Source organism: Chiroxiphia lanceolata, chromosome 13 (assembly GCF_009829145.1).
Source record: "Chiroxiphia lanceolata isolate bChiLan1 chromosome 13, bChiLan1.pri, whole genome shotgun sequence".
Lineage (NCBI taxonomy): Eukaryota > Metazoa > Chordata > Aves > Passeriformes > Pipridae > Chiroxiphia > Chiroxiphia lanceolata.
The window spans coordinates 2,453,000-2,466,323 of NC_045649.1; the positions used below are offsets into that span (position 1 = coordinate 2,453,000).

General features: G+C 60.2%; 3 protein-coding genes across 4 annotated transcripts in view; 2 read left to right on the forward strand and 1 right to left on the reverse strand.

The window, feature by feature from the left end:
- PSKH1 (protein serine kinase H1) overlaps positions 1 to 13,324 on the reverse strand; it is a 50,950-nt gene that overhangs the window by 4,649 nt on the left and 32,977 nt on the right. The window contains exon 5 of the mRNA XM_032700851.1: positions 7,197 to 7,206. The gene's annotated coding sequence lies outside the window, so the exon portion shown is untranslated. The remainder of the gene's footprint in view (positions 1 to 7,196; positions 7,207 to 13,324) is intronic.
- Positions 15 to 10,024, forward strand: EXOC3L1 (exocyst complex component 3 like 1). Of its 2 annotated transcripts, XM_032700803.1 has the most exons (14): positions 15 to 1,032; positions 2,006 to 2,166; positions 3,379 to 3,405; positions 3,517 to 3,598; positions 3,908 to 4,568; positions 4,755 to 4,872; positions 5,048 to 5,173; positions 5,291 to 5,391; positions 5,816 to 5,926; positions 6,059 to 6,188; positions 7,217 to 7,339; positions 7,659 to 7,814; positions 8,215 to 8,339; positions 8,810 to 10,024. In XM_032700803.1, the coding sequence occupies exons 1-14, from the start codon at positions 990 to 992 to the stop codon at positions 8,994 to 8,996; spliced, it is 2,151 nt and encodes a 716-aa protein (XP_032556694.1). In that variant the 5' UTR covers positions 15 to 989; the 3' UTR covers positions 8,997 to 10,024. The 2 variants fall into 2 exon arrangements, with proteins under 2 accessions (XP_032556694.1, XP_032556693.1); XM_032700802.1 differs by having other exon boundaries at positions 3,379 to 3,598.
- Positions 10,943 to 13,084, forward strand: CTRL (chymotrypsin like). Its single transcript, XM_032700864.1, has 7 exons — positions 10,943 to 11,019; positions 11,174 to 11,277; positions 11,461 to 11,540; positions 11,757 to 11,838; positions 11,931 to 12,111; positions 12,545 to 12,678; positions 12,922 to 13,084. Exons 1-7 carry the CDS (start codon positions 10,968 to 10,970, stop codon positions 13,075 to 13,077), a joined length of 789 nt encoding a protein of 262 aa, XP_032556755.1. The 5' UTR covers positions 10,943 to 10,967; the 3' UTR covers positions 13,078 to 13,084.

The window sequence follows — 13,324 nt, forward strand, 5'->3', positions numbered from 1 at the left end:
CCTCCCGGGGGCGAGGGGTGGGTGCCTGGTGGGAGCCTGGCGGTCCGGGCATCCCCCCGGCGCGGGGGTCCCCCCGGGGTAAAGCCGCGGGGTGCGCCCATCCCCTCGCCGTCCTGTGGGGCCAAAGCCAAACCCCCGCCCTGTGCCCGGCTCGCACCGCCCGGTGACAGGGGCGATTTGCTGCTCCGACACACCCAGGAGTCCTCCACGCTGGGAAGGAATCCTCCAGCCTGTGCCTCGTGGAAGGCAGTTTGTGGCAGGGGGACATCTCCAGGTCCATCCCCAGCCGTGGAGGATCCATCCCCGCTTCCACGCCCTCTCGCCTTCGCGTCAGGCTGGCACAGTGGATCCTTTCCCGGCTGGTCCAGCCTTAGGGGGGTTCCCACTACGGATGGGCTGAGGTCTGACAGGAGCACCCCGGCATCCCGCTGTCCTCCCCGAGCTAGCACTGGGAGCACGGAGAGGGGCTGTGTGTCCGGGGTAACGGGGGTGCAGGGGAGGGCAGGCGGGATGTGACTTCCAGGACGAGAGCAAATAGCCTCAAGTTGAGGCTCCCCTCAGGAGTGGGTTAGATTGGATATTGGGAAAAATATCTTCACGGAAAGGGTGGTCAGGCACTGGAACAGGCTGGCCGGGGCAGTGGTGGAGTCGCCGTGCCTGGAGGTGTTCGAAAGACGTGTGGATGTGTCACTCGAGAACCTGGTTTAGTGGTGGGTTTGTCAGTGCTGGGTTAACGGTTGGACTCGATGATCTCAGAGCGCTTTTCCGACCTAAACGATCCTATGGTCTCCACTCCCGAGCCCTGCGGCTGTCGCGGTGCCTTCCCGTGTCCCCCCCCTCCCCTCCGCCCCCCGTTCCTGACGTCCTGAGCGCGGCTGCGGGAACACAATGGGGCCCTGAGGAGCGCGGCTGCTCCGGCTGAGGAAACGGCTGCCGGCTTCCTCCGCAGCCCTGCCCTGGCCCCCGCAGCTCCACACAGCCCGGACACCATGGGCATGTCTGCGGAGGACGAGCGCGCCGCCAGCCCCAGAGGTAACGGGGGTGATGCGCCCCGGGGCGCCGGCGAACTGGGCAGGGGAGGGATGCTACTGCTTGCAGCACATTCTGGGGGCTCTCCTGCCCTCTGCCTCACCAGCCTCTGGACCTATTTCCTGTGCCGGGAGCTGGTGCCTTGTGTTCTTGGGTGGGGTGGAAGCCTGGCTGTGCTTCCCGATGGTGATATCTGCGCCGGGGCCAGCGCTGCTCCCTGCACATCTTATCCTCAAAGCTTCTGTCCTCCTCTGAAGCCCCCCGGCCCCGAGGCTGCCGGTGGCTTCCCAGCAGAGCAGGAGCCTGGCTTGGCACTGGGTGACATCCCTGCAGGGCTGCAGGGAGTGGCTGGGGATGGGGTGGGGGGAGCGATTAAACTGTCCCCCGTCGCTGGGGACAGGGACTGGTGTGTGATAACTGCGCTGGTTCTCAGCCCTCCGCTTTGGCCAGGAGGCCTTTGACATGGCTTTGGACCCTGTGCCAAGGGGAACACTAGGCCCCCCACAGTGTGGGTGCTTTTGGAAGCTCAGGAGCCTCCCATCCTCACCTTTGCCTGGCTCTCCTTTGTGGGAGAGCTACCACCTCTCCATCCCTCCTGCTGACTCACTGCCAGAGTCTCAGCCCTGCTGGGGACTTCCCAGGTGGCATCAGACCCACTCAGACAACCCCCCATTGTGTTTGGGGGAGCAATGGGGATGTGTGCTTGGCCTGGGGACAGCCTGAGGACTCAACTGGCAGGCTGAGTCACAGTTTCCCAGGGCAGCCTTCTCACTGCCACAGCCACTGTGACAATACTGGTCTTTAGCTGTGGCACCTTGTGGGGCCCTTGTGGAAGTACCCGCTTGGTGCCATCCTGTCCAGCTTCCCACATCGGGGTGTGCTTGGAAGTCTGCTGGCAGCAGCTTCCTGCCTCTGGCCTCAGGGGCTCTTCCTGCCCCACTTCGTTGAGCTCAATGACCCATGGCTTCATCCCCAGACGAGGAGTGGCCGGAAGCAGAGAAGGCTGAGAAGCTGGCGAGAGGAGCTGCTCTGAAATGGGCTTCAGGGGTGTTTTACCGCCCTGAGAAATTGGAGGGGCTTGGGCATTACCGGAGCCGAGAGACACAGAGGAACAGCTCCATCCAGTCCCGGCTGAAGGTGGGTGTTTGCCACAGCCCAGCACATGGACACCCGCAGCCTCACCGCCTCTCCAGGCAGGGATCCCTGCCAGGGTGCCCTCTTGTGCGCTGAATCATCTTTCTGTCCACTTTTGGCAAAATCTTTTCCTTTGGCTGGCGCTTTGGGGGGGAAATGGCAGTTGTTTTGGAGAAAAGATCTGGTAACCCCCACCTGCTGCCCTATTCTCAGGCAGTGTCCGAAGTGTTAAAATGAGTCTCCCGTGTTTCTGACCATTCTTCAAAATAAAACACCGAGGGGGTTCAGCACATCCCACGTGCAGGAGTCAGCACTCCCCAACACTGCCCCATCCCAGCACCAAAGGCTGCCCTTCCTCACAGCTGGGAGGAGGCACAGAGCTCCAACCTGCCCTTGCCTTCTGGTCCCCACAGGGGAAATTCCATTTCTACACATCTGCAAGGGCTGTTCCAGTCCCCCTGCACAACTTCCTTCCTCAGAGTGACCTTTTTACATGACCCAAGGAATGACTGACCCTGGGACCCAATCTGTCTGAGCACTGCAGCCTTCTCCTGATTATTTTGGAGATGGTTTCTCCTACTCTAAGTGTGGTTGAATTATCCAGGAGGCAACTTGTTTTAAGTGATGTGGCCTCAGAGAAAGCAACTTGTTTCTGGTGATACTGGGTAGAAGGACAGTGGCACCAGGAGATGAGCATTAAATGTGTGGATGATAGGGCGTGGAGATGTGCCAGTGCCACTGCAGGGCTGGAAATCATGGAAATCCCTTTTGGAGGAGGGTTTTTACAGCCACTGAGGTACTTCAAGGGGGTACACAAGGGCCCTGTGGCCTTCTGCTGTTTTGCAGCAGCAAAGTAGTATTTTTAAAATGAAAGGAGACATCTAGTTACTGCTCATCCTGTGGTCTTGGTCACCCCAAAGTGATGCCCTTCTCCCATCTCATGCACAGCAGTCATTGCCCCTCACCCCACTCCTTATGAGCCATTCCTGCTGCTGGAGGGGGTTCCTAGAAGCTGGGTGTGCAGTGGAGTGGGGCTGTCACAGAAGGTCCAAGAGATGTGATGGTCCGAGGGTGTGATGACAAGGGCAGGTGTGACTTTGTGGGGCTGGGAGAGTGCCTGCAACACAGACTGTGCAGGGCTGGGACAAATGGTGTGGGAGTCCTCCTGCCTTCTGGGGCTGCTCCACTGCCCCTCCATCCTCTTCTGCTCCCCAGTCAACTGTCCAGTCCTACCTGGAGGGGGTGAGTGCTGGGCTGGAGCAGCTGCGGTCGGCGGCGCAGGAGGTGCAGAGCGTGTGCCAGGACCTGGGGGCTGCGCGCTGGGCCCTGCTGGACAGCGCTGACCACTTCCAGGGCCTGCAGCAGATGAGGGCGCTGGTGGAGGAGCATGTCCAGCTGGCCTCTGTGGTCCAGGTGCTGCCACAGATCTTCTCGGGTAAGGCACTGGCCCGGTCCTGGTGGACTTGGGCTGGAAGGCAGAGGGGAGAACTTCAGTCCAAACCTGGGCTCCGTGCAGGGCTGGCAGCAAAGCTTGAGCAGGTCGCTCTGGCTTTGTTGGTTGGGTTTGGAAAGTCTCCATGGATGGAGATTTCACTGCCTCCCCAGGGCCTGATCCAGCACGGTGTTCCCAGAGCCCCAGACCTCAGACCCTTCCCCTCACCTGATAACCTGCACCCACGTCCCTGGTGCAAACCCCCTTCTCCCCCCGTGCTGAGTCCTGGCATCCCTCCTCCCTCTCCTACAGTGCAGGAGGTTTTTTCCCATACCCTGCAGCTGCTGCACGGGCAGCGCCTGCTGGAGGCCCACGCGGAGCTCATGATGGTGGAGCACCTCCGGGATGACATCCTCTCCCAGCTTCACCTCCGCGGGCTCTCCAGCGCCCAGACGACCGTGCTGTCCTACTTCAGCGGCCTGCAGCAGCTCAACGAGACCCTGGCCAAGCAGCTGTGGGACATCGTGGGCAGCAGCCTGCGGCTGGTGCGGGAGGACCCCGTCCTGTTTGTCACCGCTGTAAGGATCATCGAGCGGGAGGAGAAAATAGATGATACTCTGCTCCTGGAGGCCACCTTCCTGCCCCCTGGCCGCCCAAAGGGCTGGAGGCAGAAGTTCTACCACGTCCTCCAGGACACCATCAGAGGGGCCCGATTTCGTGCTGCTCACGTGGACGCTGAGGGGCCGGGGCTGGCCAGGCACCTGGCAGCGCTGCAGAAGGACATCGTGTCTGAGCTGCGTGTGGTGAAGGACCTGATGGTCCAGTGCGTCCCTGCTCACTACAACATCCTCAGTGTCTGCACTACCACCTACCACCAGGCCCTCACCAGCCATCTCCAGGAGATCCTCCGGGAGGACCTGGACAAACAGGGGCTCTTCCTCCTCCTCGAATGGGCGCTCCATGTGTACCACAGGTCAGCACCAAGCCTGGCACCAACATAGTAGGGGTTGTTGTGGAGAGCTGGGTTGTTCACTGGCACATGGGTGGGTTGGGAGAGTGTCTCTGGCTACCAGGGGATGACCAATAGGAGGACAGAGGGACAGGTAGGAACTCTAGAAAACACAGGTCTTCCCAGCCCTGATCCACTTCTGCCTTCCAGCCCAGAGATGATGGGTCACCCTGACCTTCTCCCAGAAGTGGATGTTTCTGCTCTGGGTCCCTTGATGTCCCCTGAGCTTGTGGATCAGACAGAGAGGAGATATGTGGTGAAAGTCAAGGTGAGTGGAGCAGGGACCCCAGTGGCCACCACTGAGCCAAGCATCTGCTCTGACAGCAGCCCCAGACCATGAGCCTGTGGGACGAGGCCCAGGACTCACTGCTGTGCTGTGTTGGGTCTCAAGGGAGTTGGTACTTGACTTCTTGGGCCTTCTGTGGTGGGTGTCCATCCCGCAGGCCAGCGTGCTAGAGTGGATGCAGAGGACCCTGGAGGTGGAGTTCAAGGAATGGTTCAGGGAAGAGGAACCCGAGACAGACCACCAGGGATTCTTCCAGTCAGCCCTGCCTGTCATTGTCATGCAGGTGGGTCCCCAGCACCATGGGTACAGCTGGAGCATGGCCATGCGAAGAGCTCCCAAAAAGGGGGCTATGGCCTGCAGGCTCTCCCTGACTCACCCCCACTCTCCTCTCCTGCTGCAGATGCTGAATGAGAACATCCAGGTAGCTTCCTTGATCAATGACTCTCTGCAGCAGAAGGTTTACAACATGGCCTTGGAGGAGCTCGAGGCATTTCTGGGCCGGTTAGTGGAGCCCCTCACACCCCTGCCCATCCTCACAGACCCCGGGCCCCATGGCCAAGCATCATGGGCTGGTGGTGGAGATCTGCTGTGGGGCACCCAACTCTCACCCAGGTCACAGAAGGCTCAACAGCCCATCTGCCCATGGAGCTGCTGTCTCAGCCCTTGAGGGCATCAGCTCTCAGGTCTCGCTGCCCAAAACGCTTCTCTGCTGAGCCCTGCTGTCCCAAGGGGGCCCAGAATGGGTCCCGCTGTCCCACCCTGCCCAACAACCTGTCACTCTCCAGCCTCATGGCAGGATCTGGAAAAAGCCAAGCAAGCTGGGGGGGTTGTGGGAGGTCCATGTGCTCCCAGGAGCCTCCCAGCTCCGTGTCCTTGTGGCAGGACTGCTCTGCCCGCCCTTCACGGTCTCGTCTCTGTGTTGCAGCCTGCGGGAAGCCCTGGTGCAGTGCGGGAAGGAGCACCAGCAGGACCGGGCCGTGCCCAAGTACTATGTCTCCTACCTCCTGGCCATGCTCAACAACAACCTGGCTCTCAGGTAACCTGCACCAGCACCGTGTAGCTCTTGTAACCCACCACCCCCAGGGAAGCCACGTACTCCCCATGCTCCTGCAAGACCACTGTCCCCACTGTGTTCCCAGGCTACCTGTACCTCTCCTCTCTCTTGTAGCAACTCTGTCTCCTCCCTGCACCCCGACACTGCCCACAGAGAAGTCCCTGCATCCCTCCGGGCTGCTCTAGACAGGATGCAGAAGAAAGCCTGCCAGCTGCTGCTGGAGGAGCTGCTCCTGGACCTGCAGGTACGTTTGTCCACAGCACTGAGCCCGACAGGGCTGCAACAAACCTGGACCCAGCAAGAACAGCCCTACAGCAACACCCCAGACATGAGTTATTCCTGCCAGGGATCCCTGCCATGTGCTCCATACCCTGCTATCATCCTGCAGACATCTCTGCCAGCCTGGCTCCCAGGCCTTGATAAACCACCCCATGTCTGTCACCAGCCAGCACTGCCCCATATCACTGGGGCAGATGGTTTGTGGCCTCGAAATCACCAACAGACAGAGACCAGGAGCCAGGGCCTCCCCAGGCTGCCTCATGCTCCTTCTTATGGCTGTTTCATGGCAGAAAACCAGCTGGAGGGCGGCGATGTCCGTGCGGAGGATACAAATCCATGTGCAACTGCCCAAGTCGTTTCCTGCCAGTGTAGTCAAATTTAGCTTTCCTGGAGTCTGGACCAAAAATCTGGAATAATTAACGGCATTGCTATTTAGGGCTTGAATGCCATGAAAACAAAGGAAGAGCCAAAGGGTGAAGAGCTTGCCGGCAGCGGCCAGGGCCCCAGCAGAGACAGAAGGAGTGTGTGCCTGCAGGCAGGAAGACAGGCAAGGACAGCAGGGCAGGAGTTGGAAATCAAAGCCCTCAGCCAAAAACATGCTATGTCTACACAAGGGAAGTGGGGAGGAGTGGAAATTAAAAATAAAATCACAGCAAGACAGGCCAAAAGCAAGTGTGTGAGGAGCACTCACAGGTGCTGCCTACACAGGTGCTGCACTGTGACCCAGATAAAGCCCCAAAATGGGGTTCTTAGGGTGTCAGGGAGGGACAGCCCCAGGGGGTTTCCATAATCTCCTAACCTAGACCACTCTTCTGTTTTTATACTGAGTTTTGTCTGGCAGCAGGGGCTTGGGGGTTTTGCAAGGCAAAGCGGCCGTGCTGCCAGGCAGCAGGTGGGCACCAGCTGAGGGTGTTGTGCCGCCCTGAGCTGGCAGCTGCTGCGGGAGTGATGTGACAATGCAGGGCACAGACACTGCTCCTCCGCTTCTTTCAGCCCCTCTGCTTGCAGCTGCCCTCCCGCAAGTGGCTCTCCGGGTCCCAGCTCGTCGGCAGCATGTGTGAAGTGATTGACAAGTATGCAAAGCACTTCTCCCGCGTCAGGAAACCCATCTTCACGGTACTGCCTGTCCTTGGAACGGCTGCTTGTCTGTAGGGCAGGGAGGCTGGGCAGTTGGGTGCCACGCTGGGGTGCAGGGTGTGTTGGGTTTGCCAGAGAGCCTGTGTCCTCCAGAGCAGTCCAGAGAGCACCACCACACAGAGGTGTTCAGGGCTTCCCCCCAGTCCGGCTGTTTTCTCTGTGCCTTCAGCCAAGGGTCTTCCAGCAGGTTGTCCATGGCTTGGTGTTGTATCCAGCCCTTTTTCCTCTTTGCCTTTCCCTGGGGAACTGAGGTCTGACAGGCAGGCAGTGCCAGCACTGACAGCTCTCCCCTGCCCAGCTCCTGCTGATGGAGAGCGAGCTCCTGGTGGCCAGCCAGTACCTGCGGGCACTCATGCAGAGGAGGATGGTGTGCAAGAGCGAGGAGGAGCGGGGCCAGCTCTGTGACCGCCTGCTGCAGGACACCACACAGCTCCGGGAGCTCTTCTGTGGCCTGGTGAGAGGGGCCTGGGTGTGCTGGGGAGCCGGGGCTGTGCCACACGAGGGGACCATCCCCCAGCGAGGTCGGTTAAAGGAGCTCACAGCTCACCTCCGTCACCCTCCTGCAAGTGGGGTGGGTACATCAGCCCACAAACAAGACCTGGCTGTTAAACTCTGGTGGTTGTGAGGCCAAGATGGGAGGAACTGGCTGGATTAGGGACTTGGGGGACCATCACCCTGCCCAGCAGGGATTTGTGAGGCTGCACAGCAGCCCCTGGTGGGTGGGATATGCTCAGTGGGAAGAAAACAGCTGCAGAGAACCAGGTCCCCACGTGGGCACTGGGGACCCAACTGTGTTTCACCAGCCACTGTGCCGACCTCGCCTGGGTCTCACACCTGGCTGCTTTCCCTCCCAGGGCCTGGATCAGAGCCAGCAGAGCCTGGAGGCCGTCTCTGCTCTGCGGGAGCTGATCTGCCTCAAAGACCCAGCACTACTCAGCCTGGAGGTGCTGGGCTTCATCACCAAGTACCCTGATGCCAGGTAAGGTACCTCCTGCAAGAGGGGGAAGGTGGGAGTCCATCCAGGAAAGCCAGTCTGGGGCTGGACACTGTGAGGTGACATGACAGTGCAGAGCAGGCAGAAACCTGAGCCTTTTTCCCCTTCTCCCTGAGGTTTCCTTTTCCCATGCTCCAGATTTGAGGTGTTCTTGCAAAGCCCCAAGGGCAAAGAGGTAAAGGAAAAAGGAGTTCTGCTGTGGCAGTCACATGTCTGGTGCCCAAATAAAGCACAAGAAATGACAAAACACCAAATTGGAAATGTCAAAACCAAATTCACGTGGTTTGGGGGCTTATTTTTGGGCAAATTTTAAAGTTTGCCTGGTGCAAAGTACCGGCTCTCCCCTGGCCTCAGCTTGGCTTCTCCAGATCATGGGAGGTTTGTGGGACACAAGCACTGTGGATGGTGGGGTGGGCCAGCAGCTCACCCTGACTCACCTCTCGCTCTCTGCCCAGCGACGAGCACATCTCCACCTTGCTGGACCTCCGGGGTGACGTCTCCAAGGAAGTGCGGCACGTGGTGCTGGAAATGATGGCTCAGCACCCCCAGGTCCTGCCCGAGGGCTACCGGCCCATCTTCAGCACCATCCTGGTGCCTGTGCCAGAGCTGCCCTTCTGCCTTCGCAAGGGCAAGTGTGCCTGACACTGCCCCTCAGCCAGCTCCCTCTGCCCACTGCCCCGGCATAGGGATGGACCACGGGGGCATCTCTGCAGCTGAACGGAGGTGACACGTGGCATCCCCTGCATGCAGCACCTTGTCCTGCGTTGGGGACAGTCTGGATATGTGCCATCCTCCTCTGGTCTTCCCTCACTGAGCAGACTGTCCCAAGCACCAGTGCTGGGATACCTGGATCAGGGGAAATCCATCCTGTAGCTGTTTTGCTGGCCTGCTGGGACAGTGACTGAGGGCTGCTCAGGCCTAGCCCGTTGCCTGCAGGAGGAAGAGATGTTGCAGAGCAGATAAGAGTTTGCAGCTGGGGCAAATCCATGTCTCCATGGGGCTGTAGGGATGTTTGGGTTTCTCCAAGTCTCCAGACAGCTCCCTGAGGCAGCAGGTCCAGGCCATGGAGCCTGCTACCATCCCAGCTTCCAGACAGACTGGAGTCTTATCAGCTGGCAGGAGGGTTTTAGGCACAGGAGGTCCTCTGGGCTCAGCCCCGAGGTCAGGTGTTGCTACTCCAGCCTGGGCCCTGCATGGCTGGTGGAGAGCAGCTCAGCCAGCTCATCGTGGCTCATGGGCACGGAGAAGGGCACCAGGTGGTCTCCCTGCCCTGGGCAGTGCCATCAGCTCTGAGTTCCTGCTCACCTGCCAGACTTCCTGGCTCTGGCTCGTTTGCCAATGTCCAAAACAGGACTGGAGTCCAAGGCTCTCCACCTGCTGTGTCTGCTGTGTCGAGCATCCTCCTGCTCCAAGGTTCCTCCATGATGAGCAGCAATGCCCTGAGCACTGGCTCTCCCTCCATCCTCTGCTGCTGCCTGGCCCTTGGCTGTCTCCTCCCCAGGTGCCATGAGAAGATCAGGAGCAGCCTGTGTCTCTGCCTACATCCTTGTGCCCAGCCCCTGCAGCACCCTGGGAGACTTCCACACTCTGCCACGCTTCCTGCCCTGGGGTGGGCTGCATCCTGCTGTCCTTGTGTGGCACCACTGCTGGAAATAAAGGCCTGAACTGTGCACTTGCTCTTCAGTGTCCTCAGGCTCTGCTCCCCAGAGGGTCAGGACAGGGATCAGGGCATCTGGGTAGCATGGGGTGGGAGGGGGAAGCATCCTTATGTTCAGCATCACCCCAGGGCTGGTTCCCTGCACCCAGTGGCACCCTGGGAGGTCACTCAGGGATACAGGGGATGATGGAAACACTGCATAACCCAGGTCCCGGATGGAGGGGGCTGTACTGCTCCCCAGCCCTAGGGTCAGGGTCAGGCAGCTGTAGTGCTGGGGGGATGCTCAGTGGTGGGCTCAACCTCACCTTGGGGAGGTGCCCACTGCCCTCCTTTGGGCTCACAATGTGCTTGCCCAGCTGGCCACAGCTCCCACCTGCCTGGGAAGGTATCTGTCCTCCTCACCAGCCCCCACTGGCTCTGGGACTCACTCACCTGTACCAGGGACGTGGTTCAAAGGGTGGCCCTGAGCCCTGGGAACATCCAGCTGGGAGCAGCGCTTGCCTAGGCCAGGACTTCATGGCCACATGGAAAAAAAGCTCTAGTGCCAACAGATCTGAAACAGATCTGGCACAGGATGACCTCCGACACCCCAGGCACTGGTGCCCATCCCAGCATGTCCAGCCCCACTGCTACCCCAGCTGTGTGCCCACAAGCAGCCCCCCATGCCCCCCATCACAGCCCCGTGGTGCTCTCCCCTCTCCAGCTCTATAGGCTGCAGTGAGAACTGACACAGCTCGTTACAGCAGCAGCCCAAGCACCCCAGGTGTCTTTCGACAGTCCCTTCCCACATCCCTGTTTGCGAGGGGCATGGCGTGTGCCAGGCTTGGCCCGTCACTGCTGCCCACAGCTGACACAAGGCCACAGGGGGACCTTGACCAGGCTAGCTACAAGCCACGTGGCCTCCTGGCCGCTATAAAGCTTGTAGCCCCCAGGGGCTCAGCCTGAATCTGTCCAGGATGGCGTTCCTGTGGGTAGTTGCTTGCCTGGCCCTTGCCAGCACTGTCTCTGGTAAGTGCTGCCCTGCTGGGTGCAGGGAGGTCCTTGGGGTGCAGCAGGACACCAGGGAGAGGGGCACAGAGCCACCTGCACCAGCGCAGGCAGCCCCTAGATACAAGCCCTGAGCTTTTGGGGTCAGCCTTGTGCCTGTCTGTCTGTCCCGCAGGGTGTGGGGTGCCTGACGTCAGTCCCTCAGTGGCCTACAGCGAGAGGATTGTCAACGGGCAGAGTGCTGTGCCTGGCTCATGGCCCTGGCAGGTGTCCCTGCAGGTACAGCACCGTCCCACCCCCGGGCAGGGGCAGTGCCCTGAGCACTGCAGTGGCACAGCACGGCAGAGCAAGCCGGGCGCTGTGGCTGGGAGGTGGGTGGGCACAAGGGGAGCCCTGACTGTCCCCAGCCTGGGGGTGCTCAGCCTGCCCAGCCCCAGCTCCTCCTCCCTCTTTGCTCCCCAGACCTACACAGGATCCCACTTCTGCGGCGGCTCCTTGATCAACCAGTACTGGGTCGTCACAGCTGCCCACTGCAACTTCAAGTAAAGAACCGTGCCTGGCCAGCCCACACTGGTGCCACTGTCAGGAGTTTGGAGCATGCTGGGCATTGCTGAGTGCCACTTGGGTCAGCCCCAAATGCCTGAGCAGCCCTGGGCTTCTTCCCCAGCTGTCCCCATGGTGGCTTCCCTTGGGTTCCCGTTCCCACCCTGGGGTGCTGGATGCCCCACGTCCCCCTGACTCTCTCTTACCTCTCGCAGCCCGAACGCCCATGTCGTCGTCCTCGGGGAATATGACCTGAGCTCCAGTGCTGAGGCTGTTCAAGTGAAGACTGTGTCCAGGGTGAGCCGGGCTGGTCCCGGGACAGGGCTGCAGCTCCATGCTGCGGCTGCTCCCGCGGGGCAGGGATGAAGTGCTACGGTGTTTCTGTGCAGGCCATCACCAACCCCGGCTGGAACGCCAACACCATGAACAACGACATCACCCTGCTGAGGCTCTCCACACCCGCCCAGCTGGGATCCCGTGTGGCCCCCATCTGCCTGGCCCCCGCCAACCTGGTTCTGCCCTACAACGCCCGGGCTGTCACCACCGGCTGGGGACGCACCAACCCCAACTGTACGTGTGCTGTGGCTCCAGGGAGGGTTGTGTGTGGCTGCTGTTCTTCCTGGGGGCTCTGAGGGTCCAGGGCTGCCTGGGTGACACATAGAATCACAGAATTGACCAGGTTGGAAAAGACCTCCGAGATCATCAAGTCCAATGATCCAACCCCGCTCTGGTTACCAGACCATGGCACTGATGCCACATCCACTCTCATCTTGAAAACCTCCAGGGATGGTGACTCCACCACCTTCCTGGGCAGCCCATTCCAATGTCTGATTACTCTCTCCTGCTCGAGGAAGAAGGGGTACATTGGCACAGAGTGGAAAAGAGCTTTGCATTGCAGCACCCGTGTGTTTGGGAGCACCAGCAGAAGCTTGCCCAGGGCACCCATGTGCTTTCCAGGAGACCCACCAACACTGAGGTGATTTAATGGTGCTTCTTCCCCTAGCTCAAGCCTTGGCAACGTCCCTGCAGCAGGTAGTCGTGCCCCTGATCTCCCAGACTCAGTGCACGCAGTACTGGGGTAGCCGCATCACCAGTGCCATGATCTGCGCCGGTGGGGCCGGTGCCTCCTCCTGCCAGGTAAGGAGATGAGCTCCTGCTGCACCACAGGGTGGGTGGAGGAAGAGAAAGAAACGTGGAGTCTTGCTGAGCTCCCACTGTATCACAGGGAGGGTGGAGGAGGGGGATATGTGGCATCTTGCATCTGTAGAGCCAGAGACTTAAGCTCCAGCACCTGGCTGTGTACAGGGGAGCAGTGGCTGGGGTGGCAGGGACCGGTCTGGAGCACGTGCCAAGAGCACTGAGCACGAGTCTTCTCCACAGGGTGACTCCGGTGGACCTCTGGTGTACCAGAGTGCCAGTGGCTGGATTCTGATCGGCATCGTCTCCTGGGGAAACTCCAACTGCAACACCTACACTCCGGCCATATACACCCGCGTCAGCCAGTTCCGCAACTGGATCGACTCCATCATCGCTTAGGGGTGAAGCTGCCAGCACTGTGATCCCTTCACTGGGATTAATAAAGTACCACAGTTGGCTTGTGCCAAGCGCTGCCTCTGCCTCCTTTCTTCTCATGGTGCAGACCAGGGTGGAAGGCACACAGGGGAGCCTGGGGCACCCCATGCTCCTCTCCTGAACCCAAGAACTTCCCAGAGCTGGAAGTGCCCAGCTGGGATCCAGGGGGAGGTGTGAAGCCAGGACATGACGCTTGGGCAGAGGGGGAGCA